This window comes from Pyrgilauda ruficollis, unplaced genomic scaffold (assembly GCF_017590135.1).
Source record: "Pyrgilauda ruficollis isolate IOZ18807 unplaced genomic scaffold, ASM1759013v1 scaffold10, whole genome shotgun sequence".
Lineage (NCBI taxonomy): Eukaryota > Metazoa > Chordata > Aves > Passeriformes > Passeridae > Pyrgilauda > Pyrgilauda ruficollis.
The window spans coordinates 269,727-287,211 of record NW_024508101.1 but is presented as its reverse complement, the minus strand read 5'-3'; the positions used below and the strand labels follow the sequence as shown (position 1 = coordinate 287,211).

At 54.4% G+C, this 17,485-nt stretch overlaps 1 protein-coding gene across 3 annotated transcripts in view; it reads right to left on the bottom strand.

Annotated features, from left to right (window-relative positions):
* PLXND1 (plexin D1) overlaps positions 1-17,048 on the bottom strand; it is a 68,798-nt gene extending 51,750 nt beyond the window's left edge. For all 3 annotated transcript variants that reach the window (XM_041459827.1, XM_041459845.1, XM_041459836.1), the window contains exon 1: positions 15,674-17,048. In XM_041459827.1, coding sequence (XP_041315761.1) covers positions 15,674-17,023 — 1,350 coding nt within the window. In that variant the 5' untranslated portion in view covers positions 17,024-17,048. The remainder of the gene's footprint in view (positions 1-15,673) is intronic.
* Positions 17,049-17,485: the final 437 nt, after the last annotated feature.

The following is a 17,485-nucleotide window of genomic DNA, read 5'->3' as shown; positions in this document are numbered from 1 at the left end:
CCCGTGTCTATGAGCAGGCATTTGACTTGTTTGGCCGAAAGCAAGACAACAGACTTGACTCTCCTGTGCTAAATTAATTAGTGCATTTGCTGCATGACAGCAGCATTTGCAAGCGGGACTGATGCCTCATATTCCTACTACCCTGCCAAGATGCACCCAAGATTTATGATCCCCTCACTCCAAATGCTCTGAGATTCTCATGTAATTTCTGCTCAGACAACTTGCATGGATTCGACAACGCCTGAACATCACAGCAGCCTCACTGCCAACAATTCACCTGCAGTCACTCCTGCAGCAGCTTTCCTGAGCTGCAGCAGGTGCAGCTGCAGCCCTTCAAACGATGAGCACGTTTCGAGGGCCATTACCACTCATGCACAGTGTCACCCCAGGTGTGGCCTAGGGCACGCTGTCACCGCGCTGTCACACTCCTCGGCAGGGCTGGCATTCCCAGCAGGTATCCCAATCACCTGCGCACAATCCAAGCCCCAGCTGTGGGAAGTGCCTGTACAAAATTCCAGCGAGAGATGCCTGCAGGGTTGCATCCCACACCCCGAGGACAAAGCACATTTATGCCTTTCTGAATCCAGTCATAAGGCAGACAGCACTGCCACAGAAGCTGACAGAAGTCTGAATTTAAGCAGAATAAATGCAGGGATTTGAGGCTGTATCTGTCAGGGAATGGGAATGCAGTTTCCACCAGGCAGAAGGTGACCACCAGCCTGTCCAGCACAGTCCTTCCTCCCTGGGCTATACCAGGGCCTGGATGCTAATTCCCTACTCATCATCACTATTTCATTAATGGAAACAAGCTAAAGCTTTGGCTCTCTCCTCTCTCCAGACAGTTCAGAAGATTAAGCAAATCTTTAGGCTTTGCCACAGGAGGGTGAGACTGGGCAGGGTCTCTCTGCAGGGTCATCCCACTTTGGGGTGCAACTCTTGCCTCATGCAGATCTGCCCCCAAGCCACCACCGTGTCTTGGGTTGGTGCCACACCACAGCAAAACATTCCTGGGGAGAAGTGGGGAAGAAACATGCTAAAACCCAAAAGGAATGCAAAGTGATGGGGCTTTGTATGCATAAGCAAGGGATGGTGCCCCTGCAGCAGCAGAAGAAACAAAGCCCCAGACAGACGCCCACAGGGGTTGGTGACCTCCCTGCCATGCACGAGTGCTGGGAGCAGCCAGCATGGGCACTGCAGGCCGTGGCACTGCCCACTGCCCTCCTTGCATGGTAGAGCACAGCAGCAAACCTCACCAGGAGCTGTGCCAGGGCGCCAGCCAGCCCTGGGTGTGTTGCAGCAGCTGGTGAGCAAACAGCTTGGCTAGCAGAGCAGCCACAGCCCACAGCAGCCCCTCACCCCTGAGCACAGGGATCGTGCTGCTGCAGACACATCCAGGGCAGTGTCTCTGCTGCTGGGCTAGCACAGACACACTGCACTAGGGACAGGCTGGGTCCTCTCCAAAAAACCACCCTGACCTTGGTCCCCCGTGCCCCAGCAGACCCCGTGGCCAGACACGGAGTAACAAAGCCTGATGTGGAAAACTTCCTCTGCTCAGACGAGGGCCAAATGGGGCAGCACATTCAAAGCTGTAGCTCTGTTCTTAGGGGACCAAGACGAAAGGATCAAGTTTGTGGATGCAATGCTAAATGCATTTTGTAGTTTCACTGCATTTCATTCTAGTAAAAACTAAAATCACAGCCCAAATTCTTAAATGTGTATGTGTCTTCTCTGTAACTGGCCACACAACTTTTTTCATACTGTACAGAGGACATGGCAAGCCATTCATGTTTCTGATTTAATGATTCCTTCCCTTCACAGTTATTTAGAAATTCACTTGGGGTTATTTACTTGTCTTAGGGATTATTATCTCTAGCTCTTCTTCATTACTCTTTAAGAATATCACCACCTGAAGCTTACAAGGCTCTTTCCTGCAGGGAAACTGAGGCACAGAGCATCTCCGGCCACCTGGGACCCCAAGGGACGCTCAGCACCTCCTCTCCATGGCAGCTGTGCAGGAGCTGGGACCAGCATCACTGCCTGCCAGCCTGAAAGACATGGCCCTTTCTTCTCACAGGTGGCCAAAATCACGGGAAGTCCCTTATCTGCAGCGCCCGCCTGCTTATAAATCATGTATTTCAGAGCTCATATCAGTGCAAAGTGTTTTCCACAGTAAACAGGATGTAACTATTCTAACCCAGGCCAAGCTTTATTCTGGCTGCACACATCCTTCCTCTGAAACACCTTTCTTCAAATGACATCAGATCTTCCAACAAACGGACGGGAAGGAGACACATGTTATTTCCCTCTCCCGGGTCCAAAGAAGGGATGACATGCTGTGCTGCTGCTACCCATACCCCACGGCACCCAGAGGACAGCTAACTCCATCACGTTACAGTAAACAGGATGCAGCCAAGTCACCTCCTTCTGCAGGCACCAGGCCGTCACCACAGCTGGGGAATTGCACTGGATGAATGGAATAGAAGGCCATCTGCAAGTGGAAGGGGTTAAATCTCACTGCTTCTTAAATCAAGCTGTCCTATCCTGAAGTGGGAAAAGAATAAATGTTTTCTTCCAAAACCAATCTCTTTCTGTAATCTGCATTTTAAAACACCCCATGGGCACTTACTGTATTGCCTCTATTTTTCTTTGACACGCTCTGGGTACTCAGTAACTCACAGAACTGTGGGCTGACTCCAGATCCAAACCTCCTGCCCACAAGATGTTTGACTCTGCCACTCTGATGAGGAGCCTCTGATGGGGGGGAAGCTGGGCACAGCCCCCATGCCCTGCCAGGACCAGGGGACACTGCTGTGCCCCTGCACATGCAATTTGTGCTATTGCTGCAAACTTCACAAGTGATGCAAATGAATTCAAATCAAGGGGCCACAGCTAAGAGGATGGTAACTCAGATTAACCCCTGAGTGCGACTGCAGAAACAAAATGGGACAGAGATAAAAGATTTCCAGCCACATCAGAGCTCAAGAGTTCAGCTGTCCTCACAGTGTGAATTCAGCTCTTTATCCCAGGCCTATAAGGAGCATAAAAAGCCATTTCCCAGAATTTCCATTACAGCTCCCCAGCCCTGGGCATGCAGGATGTCCCTTCGGGAAGGAAGTCTGTTGGAAACAGAAGGAGGAAGAGGAGTGGTGAGGCAGCTCTCAGGAAAACCATGAAATGCGCTGATTTCTGCATCCTGTGTTTGTGACCTTAAAAATAGTTCTCAAGCAAAGCTGGAGCTAATTTGTGACTCAGAAGCTGCGGCCCAGAGCCCCTGCCCTCCACGCTGCAGCAGCTCCAGAGCTCCGGAGTGAGAAGGGGAGCCCGGCCCCTTTCAGACTTCATATCAGAGAGGATTAAAGTGTTGGCTTCCAGCATGCCTGGAGTCCTGGGAAAATGACACAGCCAGCATCGGATAATCCGCTCCAAACTTGTTGATTTGTGGGACTTAGCCATCATCTTCATAGGCTCAAAATTTGGCAGCTGCTCCCACACAACTGACATTTTCAGGCCATTAAAGGCTGTGATAAAAGGGCTCTAGTTTTATCTCTTGCCTTCCTTAACATAAACCATTAGGCTTTTATTTATTAACATTTAGGTATGACTCAGGGAAATTTCTGACTGCAGAGAGAATATTCAGAATAATTAGGATACTGTCTGAAGAGAACAGCAGGACACAGACTTGCACTGAACAGTAGGGACAGGCTAAAAGCCATGGGGAAATATTGCACAGGAGAATGGACACAGGCAGTGATGCCAGGCCAGCCTGGCTGCTTTCTGCTGAGGGAGAGTACAAGCCCTGCTCTGTGTCGGGCAGAGCCCAGACCAGGCACACACCCCAGCATTCCCCCCGAGCTCCCCGTGCCCCAGCAGTTTGTACACACAATCACTCGTTTATCTGCTGCAGTGTCGCAACCAGACCTGTCAAACCAGGCTTTTTGGGATGCCTGGAGGAAAATGTCATCCTCAGAAGAGGACTCCACTGTTGAGGCACTTGAGATGTAAGCGGCCTCCAGCTGCTCAAGGGCAGGCATCAGCACAGAGCTCCTCAGACTTCCCATCATATTTTTTAGGCAACAGGAGGCAAATCAATGCGCACTTGTGGCCAGTCAAGGCACTCAGGCTGAAAATCTCTGGAAAAATGAATCTGGACAATTTTTTCTCAAGAATTACCAACAGTACAGTATCCACGCAGCACAGCAGACATTCTTAAAAAACCAAAAGAAAGGCTTAAAGTGAGACTTGCACTCTGGTTTCACTGTTTGCTTAGACAAGTTCCTCCAGTGAGGAGGTGGGGGTTTTGCTGTGCTTTGCCCGTTTGCACAATGCCAGCCCTGGGCTGGGGTGCTTTGTGAGTCACTAATGTCACACCAGCAATGGTCTGTCCCAACATCCCTCTGCTCCCAGCAGCCGCCCAGACCTTGTGCCTGCAGGGAGCTGTCACTCTTAGAAAACTCATTCTTCCCTCTCTCTCCTCTTGACTCCAAACTCTTCTTTCCTGCCAGCTCCCAAATTTCACTCTTGGAAGCCTCACATGGGACTGTGGCTGCGGTAAGGAAGGGGACAGGGCACAGAGGGCTGCTAGGAGGCAGGACACAGCAAGCACAGGACTGATGGCAGGGGAAAGGCACGGCTGGGTCGGGCCAAAGCACTGCACCCCAGCAGCAGCAGCTAGGCTCACCTGCACCGCAGCCACAGAGCTCAGACCACCAGAGGTGTGAGACTGTGAGCCCTGGAAGAGGCTCTCAGCATCCCAGATCATCTCAGAGGGCAAAGCCCCAGCTCCATCTGCTGCTCTGGCAGTGGCTGCTGCCTGCCAGAGCCCACCTGAGCAGAGGACACAGAATGGGACAGGATCAGGGCACTGCTGGGCTGCAGGCACAGCCAGTCTGCTACAGTAAGGCCAAAGCCTGACAACAGCTTGAACAACCACAGGTCCCCATTGCCATCCAACCATCTGCTGCCCTGAGTCCTCAGAGGCTCCAGCCTCAGCTCCAGCAGCGGCACCAAGGTTGGATGCCAGCAGCTGAAGTGTGATTCCCCTCTAGCTCTGCTCCCTCCTCCAGCCACAACTGGCCCAGCTCATGGCCACCATCACTGCATCAGCCCCAGCCCTGTCATGCTGACCCCAGCTGGAAAAGAAAGCTGAAGGCAATGCAGAAGGTGACTGGCAGGAGCTGCACAGCCCTCCCAAAACCCTTCCAGCCCTGGCAGCCCAGCGTGGGCCCCCTCTCCCCACTCCACACAAGTCCAGGGTCTGGCACCCCCCAGTGCTTCCCCAGCAGGGCACTGACACAGCGTGGGGAACTGCTCAAAGTGGAGAAACATGAAAAAGAAGCACTTTTTAAACTAAAATTGCACATCCTTCATGCCGCCAGGAAGAGTGGTCAAGCTCATTATGTTAGCCTTCATCCTGCATTAAATACAATACTTCAGATTATACAATCAAATCCACCAGGAATGGGCAAGTAGAGGGATTAACAAAAAGGCTCCAGAGGGGTTGTCACAGTCAGAACAGCACATGTTTGAGCAGCAAGAGCTTGTATGTCCTTTAAATTCACCCCTCTGGGAAACTCAGCTCCTCTTCCCACTCCCTGGGGACAAGGGGCTGAGCAGATCAGCCGAGTGTGCCTCATCTCAAGGACACCCACTTCTGCTCAGACGCCCAAGATTCACCTCCCCACTGAAAGTGCTCAGAGAAAGATGCTTGTTTTGTTTAGGCTGTAGTTTCTTAGCTGTTCGTTCCTTGTTACCTCTCCACCACTCAACCTGTGTTTCTCATTTACGTTAAGCTTTGGCCTCAGTAACCAACCTCAGACCATTCAAACTCTCTTCCACAGGGAAGAGTCCCTGATGAACCACGAGTTTGGCTCCTCCATCTTTGGTCGTTACTATTTTATTATTGCTAGTACTAACACTTAGCACTTCACATGCTCAAAGTGCTCTGAAGGCATATCTGTGCAAGTCAGGGCTGAAAAAAGCATCCATTAAAGTAACAGCTTCTTACATAGCACAACTGGTCTTTTGCATGTGTCAGTTCAAATCTATTTCATTTAGCAATGGTTTATAGTAAATGTTTTCCTGTATTTTCCTCATTAGTTCTGCTGAATCAATTAAGCCCCGAGATAATGAGCAGAACCTACCCTTCTTTTATACATCCTAAGTAGAACCTGCCTCTGAGAAGCAGCGCTGTGCTGCAGTGCTGTCCCCCCTGGGTACCCCCCAGGCATCACCTGCTCCACAGCCTCAGCACCAGAGTCCCAAAAACAAACCACCACCACTTGGTCGAGCACCCAGCCTGCAGAAAAAGCTTGCCACAGAAAGCTTAATAAAATGCTTTTTGCTCATTAACGGAGCACTCCAAATGCAGAAGGGACCAAGCTATACAGATGTAGTCTACAGGAGACACAACACTTCCCTGCATCACCAGGTTCCTCCACTCTAACCCCTGTCCTCATCCTTGGGGCAGAAGAAATTCAAGTAAAGAGAAATATCAGTGCAAAGAAAGTGCAAAGGATGAATGTGTGAGCCAGGCTCCTCCGGCCTGTGGCCAGCCCTCACACTCACACCCTTTCTCCTCTGGCAGACAGCACCTGAACAAAGCAAAAGGTGCTCTCCAGGCATCACTCTGAAAGCACTGTGCCTGTTGACATCTCCACAGATTCAACTCTGGAGGTCCTCACTCCCTGCCTCATTCCCCTCCCAATTAGGAAATCAGGATTACAATAATTATATAACTTGGATAATTTTAAATATTGTTACAAGTCAGTGGTCCTACTGGATTCAGCAACTGAGCACTGCTCTGATTCAGTTAAAGGATGTAAGGATTTCCTTTTCTCTATCATTTTATATTTTGACTTCAAGATTTGTAGAAGCTGCTGTTTCCAAAGCTTTTTGGAGAGACCCACTGAGCTTGCAGTGATACCAAATCCCAGCAGGAAATGGCACTACAGTTAGGAGATTCCAGGGACATAACATTGCAAGCCCAGCTCCTCCCAAAACTTGCCATCTTTTTCCAGCAGCTCCGGTGAGTGTAGTGAGTTGTGGTTCCACAGTCACACAGCCCAGCAGCAAGGCTGCCCCCACCCACGCTGCCCAGAGCAGGGTCCTGGCTGGGACACCCAGGAGGGACAGCGAGGAGCACCCACCCCAGTCCTTCAGCCCTTACCTGGTTCCAGAGGCCCGTACACATCAAAGCAGACATCCATCACCTGCATCTGCCCTCCAGACACCAACTTCTGTCCCTTCAAACAAACATGTAGCCCCAGTTTCCTCCCCGTTTAATGACATGCTACACCTATTGCCAAAAGCCCAACAAGAGCCCCTGTCCTGTGCAAGGCAGTTCCCAGCCTTGGGAAATCACACACAACCAGCCCTGATGCCTCTGAACCGATGTCTAGGTCTATGAGACAAACTGAAGGATGACAGGGACTCACAAGCCAAACAACTTTGGCTAAACCTCCTCATCTTTCACCTCTCCCCTCTTCACCGAGTGCTATCATCATGCTGTAAAATTGCCCTTCCTAAAATGATCACTCCACACACAGGAATTTTCATGAACATGCCAGGTTTTCAATAGCTCCTTTTATTTAGGTGACCCACCAGAGACAGCAGTGGCCACAAGCAGCTCACAGCCTGCTGGATGTTGGCAGCATGCAGCAGATAGTGAATGAAAACCAAATTACCAAGGGGCTCCTGCTCCAGAAGGGAGCTGTACACAGCAGCAAAATACCTTAAACAGAGACGAGACAGAAATGGAAAGGTAAGCTCCAGATTTCCTTCAAATAATAGATGAACCGGTTTTCAAAATCCAGACTTTCAGGCAATTTTGCTTCTGGGTTAGAATTGAAAGATTTGTATTCCAGTTCCACTTAGAATGCATAACCTGCAGACATCTTGTAACAGCAACAGCCCTCCAAAGGTTCGGGCCCAAAATAGGCAGCCTTGTTCCAGGAGCTGGCACAGCTCAGCTAGGTTCCGTGGCTGCAGATGCAAACGTGAGCCTGCAGCTTCACTGGACACTGGGACTTTCACTGGGTTTGTGCCTGGGCTCGACCACTCCAGCAGAGCTCCACAGCTCCCGCAGCAGCACCCTTGGGAGCACGGCAGCAAAGCCATGATTGTGGCTCTGGCCGTGCTGCCTTCAGAGGGGCACAGCAGAACAAGCCTCCTAACATGGAAACAGCTTAACTATCCAAATTAACCCCTTCTTAATCATGTTGCCCACTGGAGAAAAAGCCCATGCTGAGGGGCCTCTCGTCCTGACAAAGAGGACAGGAAGGCGCAGGAATCAGCAAGGGCAGATCAGACCATGTGCCATCCCTGTGGCTGCAGGACGCCACAGCCAGCACATCCCCACTCCTTGGGCACATCCTGGTCCCAGCTCTCAAACCATTGCCTAAGGAGCCAGCGTGCTCTCTGTGTTGGACAAGCCCTGCTGACACTCGGCAGGTCCCAAGGCAAGCTCAAGGTGGGCTTTGCTGCCCACCCTGCCCACCAGCACACCACGGCTGACAGGGCTCATCTGGCCCTGCTTGGTCTGGGCTTTCCCAGGCACAAGTCGTCCCACGGCCCTGCAGCCTCGCTCAGTCAGAGCAGTGGCTGCCAGCAGAGCTGCTCTCCAGATGTTAGGAATAAGTACTGCTCCCTCTGCTCAAAAAGTCAATAAATTCTACTGGCCTCTCAAAGTGAGAGATGCCGTAGACAGTCTGCCACCTCCTCCACCTGCTGCAGGGTGTTACAGCCCAACTTGAAAACAACAGCTTAAAATCATTTCCTTACCAACCCCACAAGGAATCAAAACCAAAAAGAACACAAAAAACAAAACTCACAACCAAAACCACCCAACCAAACCAAAAAAAGAAATAGCAAAGCGGATCTCTCCTGCAGACATTGCTGTTGATCCCCTGCCACACTGTGGCCCCAGGGATGTCTGCTGGGGACAGACACACAGAAACACTTGGGGCCTCAATTCAAATCCTGACACTGCCACTCTTCTGAGCAGAGACATCCATCGGGGCACCTGAGCACCCAGCTCTCCACCCTGGAACAAGGACAACAATGCTGCCCCGACACAGGAGCTGCCCTGTACCCAGGGCTCACCATGCCAAAGGGACCCCGAGCGTGGGCTTGTGAAAACCCTGCCTTGGGGCAGGGCGCTGGGGACAATGCCACCAAGCAACAGTCACCCACCCCTGGAGTCATTTTCCTTCCTCCAGTCGAGAATGCCAACCCCCATCCAGCCCATGCCCGGTACAGAGGAGCAGTCCCACACCTCAACTATCCCAGCACAGGCTAGCAGCCACACGCCCCATCCATCCCTGCTCCCTGCTGCAGCTGAGGGGCTCAGCCCCTGCACCTGGGAGCTGCTGGCACCACGCTCCACCCTGGCACGTGCCGTGCACAGCCTGGCAGGGAGGCACGGCCACGCTGCCATAGGTAATGTGTGCTGGCACTCAGGGGCCATGGGCAGTGTGTGCTGGCACTCAGGGGCCATAGGTAATGTGTGCTGGCACTCAGGGGCCGTGGGCACCGTGTGTGGCACTCAGGGGCCGTGGGTACCGTGTGTGCTGGCACTCAGGGGCCATAGGTAATGTGTGCTGGCACTCAGGGGCCGTGGGCACCGTGTGTGCTGGCACTCAGGGGCCGTGGGCAGTGTGTGGTGGCACTCGGGCCGTGGGTACCATGTGTGGCACTCAGGTGGTTAGAACATTGCTTCCAACCACCGCAGGTTCCAGCTTGCCTGGTGCTTACATTAAATTACCAGAGCCAGGGGCTCGGGCTTACTGTGTTTCCAGCCCCTTTCTGGGAGAGGACACCAGAGTGTCCCAGCAGTGCCACTGAACAGACACCTGTTGGGATGTACAAGGTGTAGTAAGGTGTTTCTACAGCATCCCTGGGCATCCATAGACATCTCACGGTGCCTTATTCTCTTCTCCGGGTGCCCTCAGTCCCATTCACTGAAAATGAAACTTTGAAAGGTCAGAAAAGAGATGGCAAATCCCCTCATTTCCATCCCCGAGACCCTGCAGCTGAGCCTGCATCCACTGTGGCTCCTGGGGCGTGGGCTTGCATTCACGTGTGGGAGTCAAACACTTCCCTGGAAAACCCTTGGCTTCAGCCAAAACGACCCTTTTCCTGTTTTCCACCAATTGTTATTTAGTTACAGGAGATTTGATGGGCTCAGTGGATCAAGCCTAGTCTGAGCATCCAGGTACCAGGAGTTACTGGGTGTGTACAGGCAGCTGTTGGCAGAGCTCCAGAAACAGCAGCCTGCCTGTGACCCCGGTCTGCCGAGGGACTGGCAAACACTTTGCCTGCCCAGCCAGCAGCACTGGGCTCCCAGAGCAGGCAGGCACCGTGCCACAACCAGGAGCCAGTTTCTGTTCCCTAAAGCAGCACAACTTCCCGTTTCCAGGCACAGAAACTTTTGCCACTTTGACCGAATTTCCCTTTGCAATCTGGGACCTGTTTGAGCTTGAGATGCAAAGCAGGGATGAGCCCTGGGGCCCCAGGAAAGCATTCCCACCACCCACCTTCAGCTCGGGGGCGCGGAGCTGCTCCTCGGGAGGCTGCCCTGGCACGGAGCACGGGGCCATGCCAGCCCTGGCGGTGGGAGAGCCCCCGGGCACTGGCAGCCGCAGAGCTGAGCCTGCCTCCCCAGCAAGGGCGGTGCTCGCACGGCTGCCTGCGCGCACCCCGACTGCAGCAGCAGGCTGTGCTTTCGCATCAGCTCCCAGGGAAACCTGACCACAGCTGACCACACTCACGAGTACCAGGTGAGACACAGAACAGGTAGACAGTGCTCTGGTCTGGGTCCAAAGCCAGGCAAAGCTCACTCTGTGGCTTAAACCTCTTGTCAGGGCATCCTGGGTCCCTCGACAGCCTGACCCTTCACTCCCAGCCCTTGCAGGGCAGCTGGAGGGACACCAACCTCCCGCCACCTGTAACACCATGTCCCAGAGCACAACAGACCAGGTGACAGCCGTGAACAGCTCTACAGCACCTGGGCAGTGACACCTTGGGGTGCTGCCAGCAACTCTAAACAGCCTGCGCTGCAAGACAGAAATTAGGCTTGCTACAAGAACTCCTGCCTCATTTTTAATGAAGAAATTAAGTGCAAATTCCCAGTTTCCTTTCTGTGGCTAATCCTCTGGATTTATTTGAGTAGATGTAGGGTTAGAGCACATTTAGTTTCATGTTTGGAATTTCTAAATTAGTATAAACCAGCACTTCAAAGTAACTCAGCTCCTATAAAACACAATCCCATGGAGATGCCACAGTATATTTGGACAGTAAGTAGATGCTTTGTCATATTCCCACGTGTGTATGAGATTTTTTTTCTTTGGGAACATTTTCTGACTGGTTTTAAACCACATTTCCATGCCCAGGCACACATATATACAGAGATTGTTTATACAGTCTACCCAAGGAGTTCATTTTATTTAACAACCCATTACAGTACAGCTCACTGGTGGGTATCTCATCATGATACCCCCAAACACAGTGTTCAGTGACCATGCAGGATCTGACACAAAGCCACAAGAGCCAGAAACTTGAGAATTAATGCTGAAACGTTTCATTATCCCATGCCACTATGCCTATGGTTTTCAGCAGAGGAAACAAACTGGATTTTCAGCCTTTTTCAAGTTGCAGGCCCAAAATATTTCCCAAGAGAGATGCAGTTCCCTGGCCAGCAAATCTAGGCCTAATGACTATATCTGCTTTCTGTACCTCTCCAGGAGTTTTTAGGAGACCCTGGGGCTCATGCAGAACCCACAGAAGACCCTGAGTTTGGTGCAGCTGTGAGCATGGGATGGGGTTTCCAGTTCAGCTTTTCCTCAAATAAGCTTGCTCATCACAGCAAAATGTGCACACAAAGGTGCCTGGCCGTGTCCCCTGCCAAAACACCCACTGAGAGATGGAGCAGTGGCAAGAGGACACTGTGGGGGCTTTGCTGCACTGGGACACGGCTGTGATGCAGTGTGACCAGAGGAACAGCCAGGCAGACCTTTGCTTTCAGTGGCACTGAGGGGGACACTCCTGGGATGTCCCACTCCTGGGATGTCCCACTCCTGGGATGTCCCACTCCTGGGATGTCCCCTGCTCTCGAGCCAGCTGGAAGCTGGGGATGGGCTCTTGCCTGCTTTGCTTTCTTATGAAATGTCTGTGTGGGATGTCTTCAGCACCCCACAGCTGTGTCACACTCCAGCCATGCAGCCAGCATAACCTTCAAACCCACTGGGCCATGATCCTCCCGGGGCAGAGCAGCTCAAATAGGAGCTACAAACCCACGCAGTGTCCCAAGAATTTGATAAGCTCTGTCAGCACGCTGCTGCAATTGCTGTTACAGGCAGTTTGCTCCAGAGAGCTCCTACTCCTCTTCCCTTCTGGGGGCTTGAGTCCAAATTCCACATGGGCTTTGAGTGGGCAAAACACCGCAGTGATTCCATGCAAGTATTCCAATTTAGCTGCATTTGACACAAAATTCATTATAAAAAACTATTTCTGTTGAGGGGAAGCAATCCTAGAGCTCACCCACTCACCGTCGGTGCAAGAAGCCAACCAACCTAAATCCTTCCCTCACACATCCTTCTTCCCCTGAGCTGCCACTGTGAATTCATCTCCTCAGTACGTGACTTTTCAGCAGCCCTCATTGAGAAGAACCAACAGCCCCCACTCCTGACCTAGACCATCCTCCTCTGCACATTTTCTCCTCATCTGACACAAAGCTGTTAAGCATGTGCTTAATTGCAAGTAAGCATTTGCATCGAAGACAGGGGCTGTTTCCAGGCCAAGCTGGTGGCTCCCCTTCCCCAGCCTGGGGCACATTGGGCAGCTGGCAGATCCCCCTGCCTCATCCACCTTCCAGAGCCCCCTGTGTGGCCAATCCCACATGGCCACAGTGGCCAAACAGTGGCTGCCACCACATCGACCTGTCCAGGGACAAAGCCCCTCCTTCTGTGCCAGCTCCCTCAGACCCCACAGCACTGCACTGAGGGGTGGAAGCCCTGCCCCACATCAGTCAGCTCTGAGCAGAAATGCCATGGGACTGACAGGGATGGCTGGCATGCTGAGTGCCCACTCCCAAAACCCCTCACTGCTGGGTGAGTGCTGGAGCTGCCTGGCTGAGTCAAAGCAAGCGCTGCTGAGAGGAGCATTCAATTAGACTGGAGAGCACACAAGGGGTCAATGATTTTCCTTTCACACTGCATTACACCTAACAGCCCCTGGTCCAGACTCGTAACAACTGACTACTTCAGATGGACGCACTCTTGGAATGAATCAGGCCAATATCAGGGTTTTTTTCTTCCAAAGGGAGATTAAAACCCAAGTGTTTGGTCCTCAGGAAGAGCTAACGAGCCACACTTACTAACACCAGAGCCCCTATCAGTGATGCACAGGCCATGGGAAAACTGGAAACCCACTAACAGGAGGAGAAGTGGAGTTCACAACGGGAAGACAGATACTGATCTGCTCTGCCAGACCAGCTGCTGCTTTAATACATTTTCCTGCTGCCTTTCCACATCTGGGACACAAAACGTATTAGAGTATTTCACTGTCTTGAAGGTGGAAACTGATGTTAGGTTTTTGCAGCACAAAGAAACACACTATTACAACTCTTCTCTTGATACTGCCACTCTGGGACTTAAAAATAAAAACAGCTTGTTAACTTGTTGGCAATTCTAACAATTAAGGAAAAGGGAAAAAAAAAAAAAAAAAGGCTCTCCTGACTAGCAGGATGGCTTCCCAGCAGGCTCGATCAGCGATTTTAGAGGAATATGCTTCAAATAAGTGGGAAGTGTAGAAATATTAGGCATGAACGAATAGTAATGTTATGCTTCATTTATATCCTGCTGTACTTGACATCAAAGGATCTCAGAGCAGCTTTACAAATGCAATCTGACGCTACACGAGTTGGGTTTCTGAATAACAATAAATACGGGAGTACGTGGGAAACTGAGGCACCTCGGGCTCTATGACTGGTTCAAGGCCAGTGACAGAGTAGCAATACCAGCTGGTACTAGAACCCAATCTCCCCACCCATCTTATATCACCACTGCTCTTACTGCTGTCTCCACATGGCATTTCCTTGCAGCCTGATCTTGCCACAGTTGCAAGCACGGAGGGCTCCCACTGACTCCCAACGGGTTGGCAGTGCTCAGTTGTTTTAGCTCATTCCCCTGGCCCTCATATCCTGCTGCTCATCCCTTCAAGAACACAGCATCCTTGTCAGCCTTTATGGCATCGGTGACAACAGGCTCCTGGCCGCCCTCCCAGCCTACCCAGGTAGAACTTGGAGAGGAAGGTGCTACCAGGAACACACATTACAGCGGAACAGTGTGACGAGCCAGGACCAAAGATGGAGTGAACTCTCATCTGTGCATAGTCCCCTTTGAGTCACTCATTAATTATCTGTCTAAATACCTTACTGGATACAGCACTTGATACTTTCAACATCGGCAGACTGGTGATAGTCGTGATTATTTTCTTTGGTGAACAGAAGTTAGAAAAAGCTGTATCTCCACAGCAGTCCTGGGGAAGCTCAAGGGTGATGGGTGCTTCTGCCACTACGTTTCAATTACGACCAGGCAGCTTGTTCACTTGCCAAGCGCCTCCAGCAGCCCCAGCCCGATGCTGCTGCTTGACCCGCCTTGGCAGAGACAGCTCAATCCTGCCCGGGGCTGAGGGGCTGCTCCGCAGGGATGCTGAGCATCAGCCACAGCCAGCGAGAACTACGGGTGCCTTCACACCCTCTAAATAGGATTCCTGACTCCCAGTGAGTCCTCTGAGAGCCGTGACCATGCCAAGATGTCAGGACTGAGCTCCCAGTGTTTAACACACCCAGTCTTTGTGGAATTAGCGCCAGCTACTAGATTTGCTGGCTGTCAGGCAGCGTGTACTTTGCCACCAGGGAAAAACTGTTCAACTTTGCTAGAGTAGGTCTATGAACCAAGTGCATTAAGACTACATATTTTACCACAGAGTGGAGATGCCACACTAAACACTCCGGTTACCATGGGAAACCTTTCTTTGCCACTGGCATTGCACAGGGAAGCCCAAGCCCAAATGCTCTATCTCGCCTCTGAAATCAAACAGATGTTTTCACAATCTCTGATGGAGCCGAGCTGTGCACTCGTCCCAGAGGAAGGAAAAAAATGCAGCGTTAAAGCAGCCCTTTCCCCTCTCTTTTTCCCAAGCATCGTATATTTTTAGTGAAAAGGGAAACAGGCGACTCTGTCTCGCGCTAACATTTATGGCCACTCGGAAACAAACTGTGACAATGGCAAACTTCTGCCACGAACGCGGGGAGCCGAGGCTGCCTGTGTGCCGTCCCCGGCAGGGCTGTGCGCCGCGGGACGGGACATGGGGCTGGCGATGCCCACAGACACCCGGGCGGGCAGGGCACCCACGAGAAGTGGGGCACCGGCGACCAGGTGAGGGGAACGAGGCTGTCCCCGAGCAGGCGGGAGGGTCTCTGGGGAGAGCAGGGAGGGCAGCGGGCTGGGAGGCTCAGCCGCCCGCCCGGGGGAAGCGGGGGATTCGCTCCAGCTCGGGAGAGGTGGCGACAGCAGCGGCCACGGGACGGGACACAACGGGATGGGGCCGCTGCCCACCGCCGGCTACCGGGTCCCCGCGCCCCCTCGCCCCGGCAGGTGCCCGCCGCCCGCCGTACCTGTATATTTCTCTTCTCGCAGGCCGGGCCGGTGCCCTGCACCACGCTGTCCAGCACGGTAACCATGCCGGCGGCCGGGCTGACGAAGCAGGAGTTGCGGGCGGCCCGGATCGTCTCCTCGATCTCGGCGAAGCGGAAGACGCAGAGCGCGGACTGCGGCCGTCCCCGGGCGCCGCCGGCTCCGGCCCGCTCGAAGACGCCGAAGAGCAGCTCCTCGGCGGGCGGCGGGGCCGGGGCCGGGCCGGGAGCAGCGGCGGGGCTGCGCCAAGCTGCCCGCGCCGGGAAGACGGAGACGAGGCGGGTGAAGGCATCGGCGGCGCCGCCGCAGCGCAGCCCCAGCTGGATGTAGGACTCGGTCAGCTTCTTGGTCTCGCCGCTGCCGTTGAGGGTGGCCTCGGCCGGCTCGCCCAGGCAGATGCGGGCCAGCAGGCTGTGCGCCGGGCTCTCCTTGTCGCCCGCGTTGGCCTCGCTGTTGAGCGCCAGGTAGGCGTACGGGCGGCGGGCGGGCGGCGCGGCCCCGTGCTGCAAGAAGGCGCGGACGAAGCTGAGCTTGTGCCGCGCCTTGTCGCCCGCCTTGATCTTGAGGATGTTGTCGTCGGAGGGGTTGATGTCGAAGGTGAAAAGCTTGGCCAGGTCGCCGCGGGCGTTGAGGGCACGGATAGCGATCTCGGGCGTATTCTCGAAGCGGTGGTCCTCCAGGCTGTGGTTGCGGGGGAAGAAGGGGCTGCCGAAGCCAGTGTAGGTGGCGGCCACCAGCAGCCGCGCCCCGCCACCGCCGCCGCGGCGCAGCACCAGCCCCACGGTGGAGGCGTTGGGGTGGTTGGCCGCGACGTTCAGCATGCTAGGGAAGACAGTGACCGAGTCGCTCCCGCCCGGCGGGAAGCGCACGGCCACTGCCGAGATGTTTGCCATGCTGCGCAGCTGGCAGAGGCCCTGGTAGATAGAGCCGCAGACGACAAGGACTCCCTGCTCCGGGTCGGGCTGCAGGATCTTGTTGTAGTTGTTGGTGAGCACCTTGGGGTGCTCACAGGAGGCCTGCGGCAGCTGCGGTGCGTGGCACAGCGGGCTGTCCAGCACCGGCCCCACCGCCGCCTCCGCCTCCAGTGCCAGCTCGCCCCCCGACAGCTGGAACAGCCGGTTGACGGCCGCCAGGTAAACGCGGGAACCGGGGCCGTCCAGCGCAAAGTTGTTGGTGAGGGTGGGCGAGAGGAACTTGCGCTGCACCTCCAGGCCGGCGGCTCGGCCGGGCAGCAGCAGCGGCAGCAGCGGCAGCAGCAGCGGCAGCAGCGCGGGGGGCCGCGGCTCAGCGCCTGCCGCCGGGGCCGGAGCCGGGACCGGAGCCGGAGCCATCCCGCCGCCGCGCCGCGCCCGCCCCCGCGCCCGCCCCCGCACCGGTTCTCACCGCGTCCCGGTTCTCGCCGCGTCCCGGTCCGCGGGCCCTCGTGTGCCTGCGGTGAAGTTACCGATGTCTCCCGCGCCGCCGACTGGGCGGCACCGAGCGGCTCCGGGGGGCTCCGGACAGGGCGTCCCCCCGGCGCGCGAGGGGCTGCTCCGGGCTGTCCCCCTCCTCTCCTCTGCCTCCTTCGCGTTTTGGAGCAGGACAGGCCGGGGGGGAACGGGCGGGGGAAGAAGCACTTTTCCCAGCTGCGGCGCAGCACGGCGAGCCGGAACAGCCACCCCGGAGCCCCCTCGCAACCCCCCCAGCCCACACATCCCCCGCAATACCCGCTCTCGCTCCCCGGGGACCGGGCGGGGGACGAGGCCCCACCCCTGCAGCGGCTCTGCCCGCGCCACTCGTCAAAAGCGGAGCAC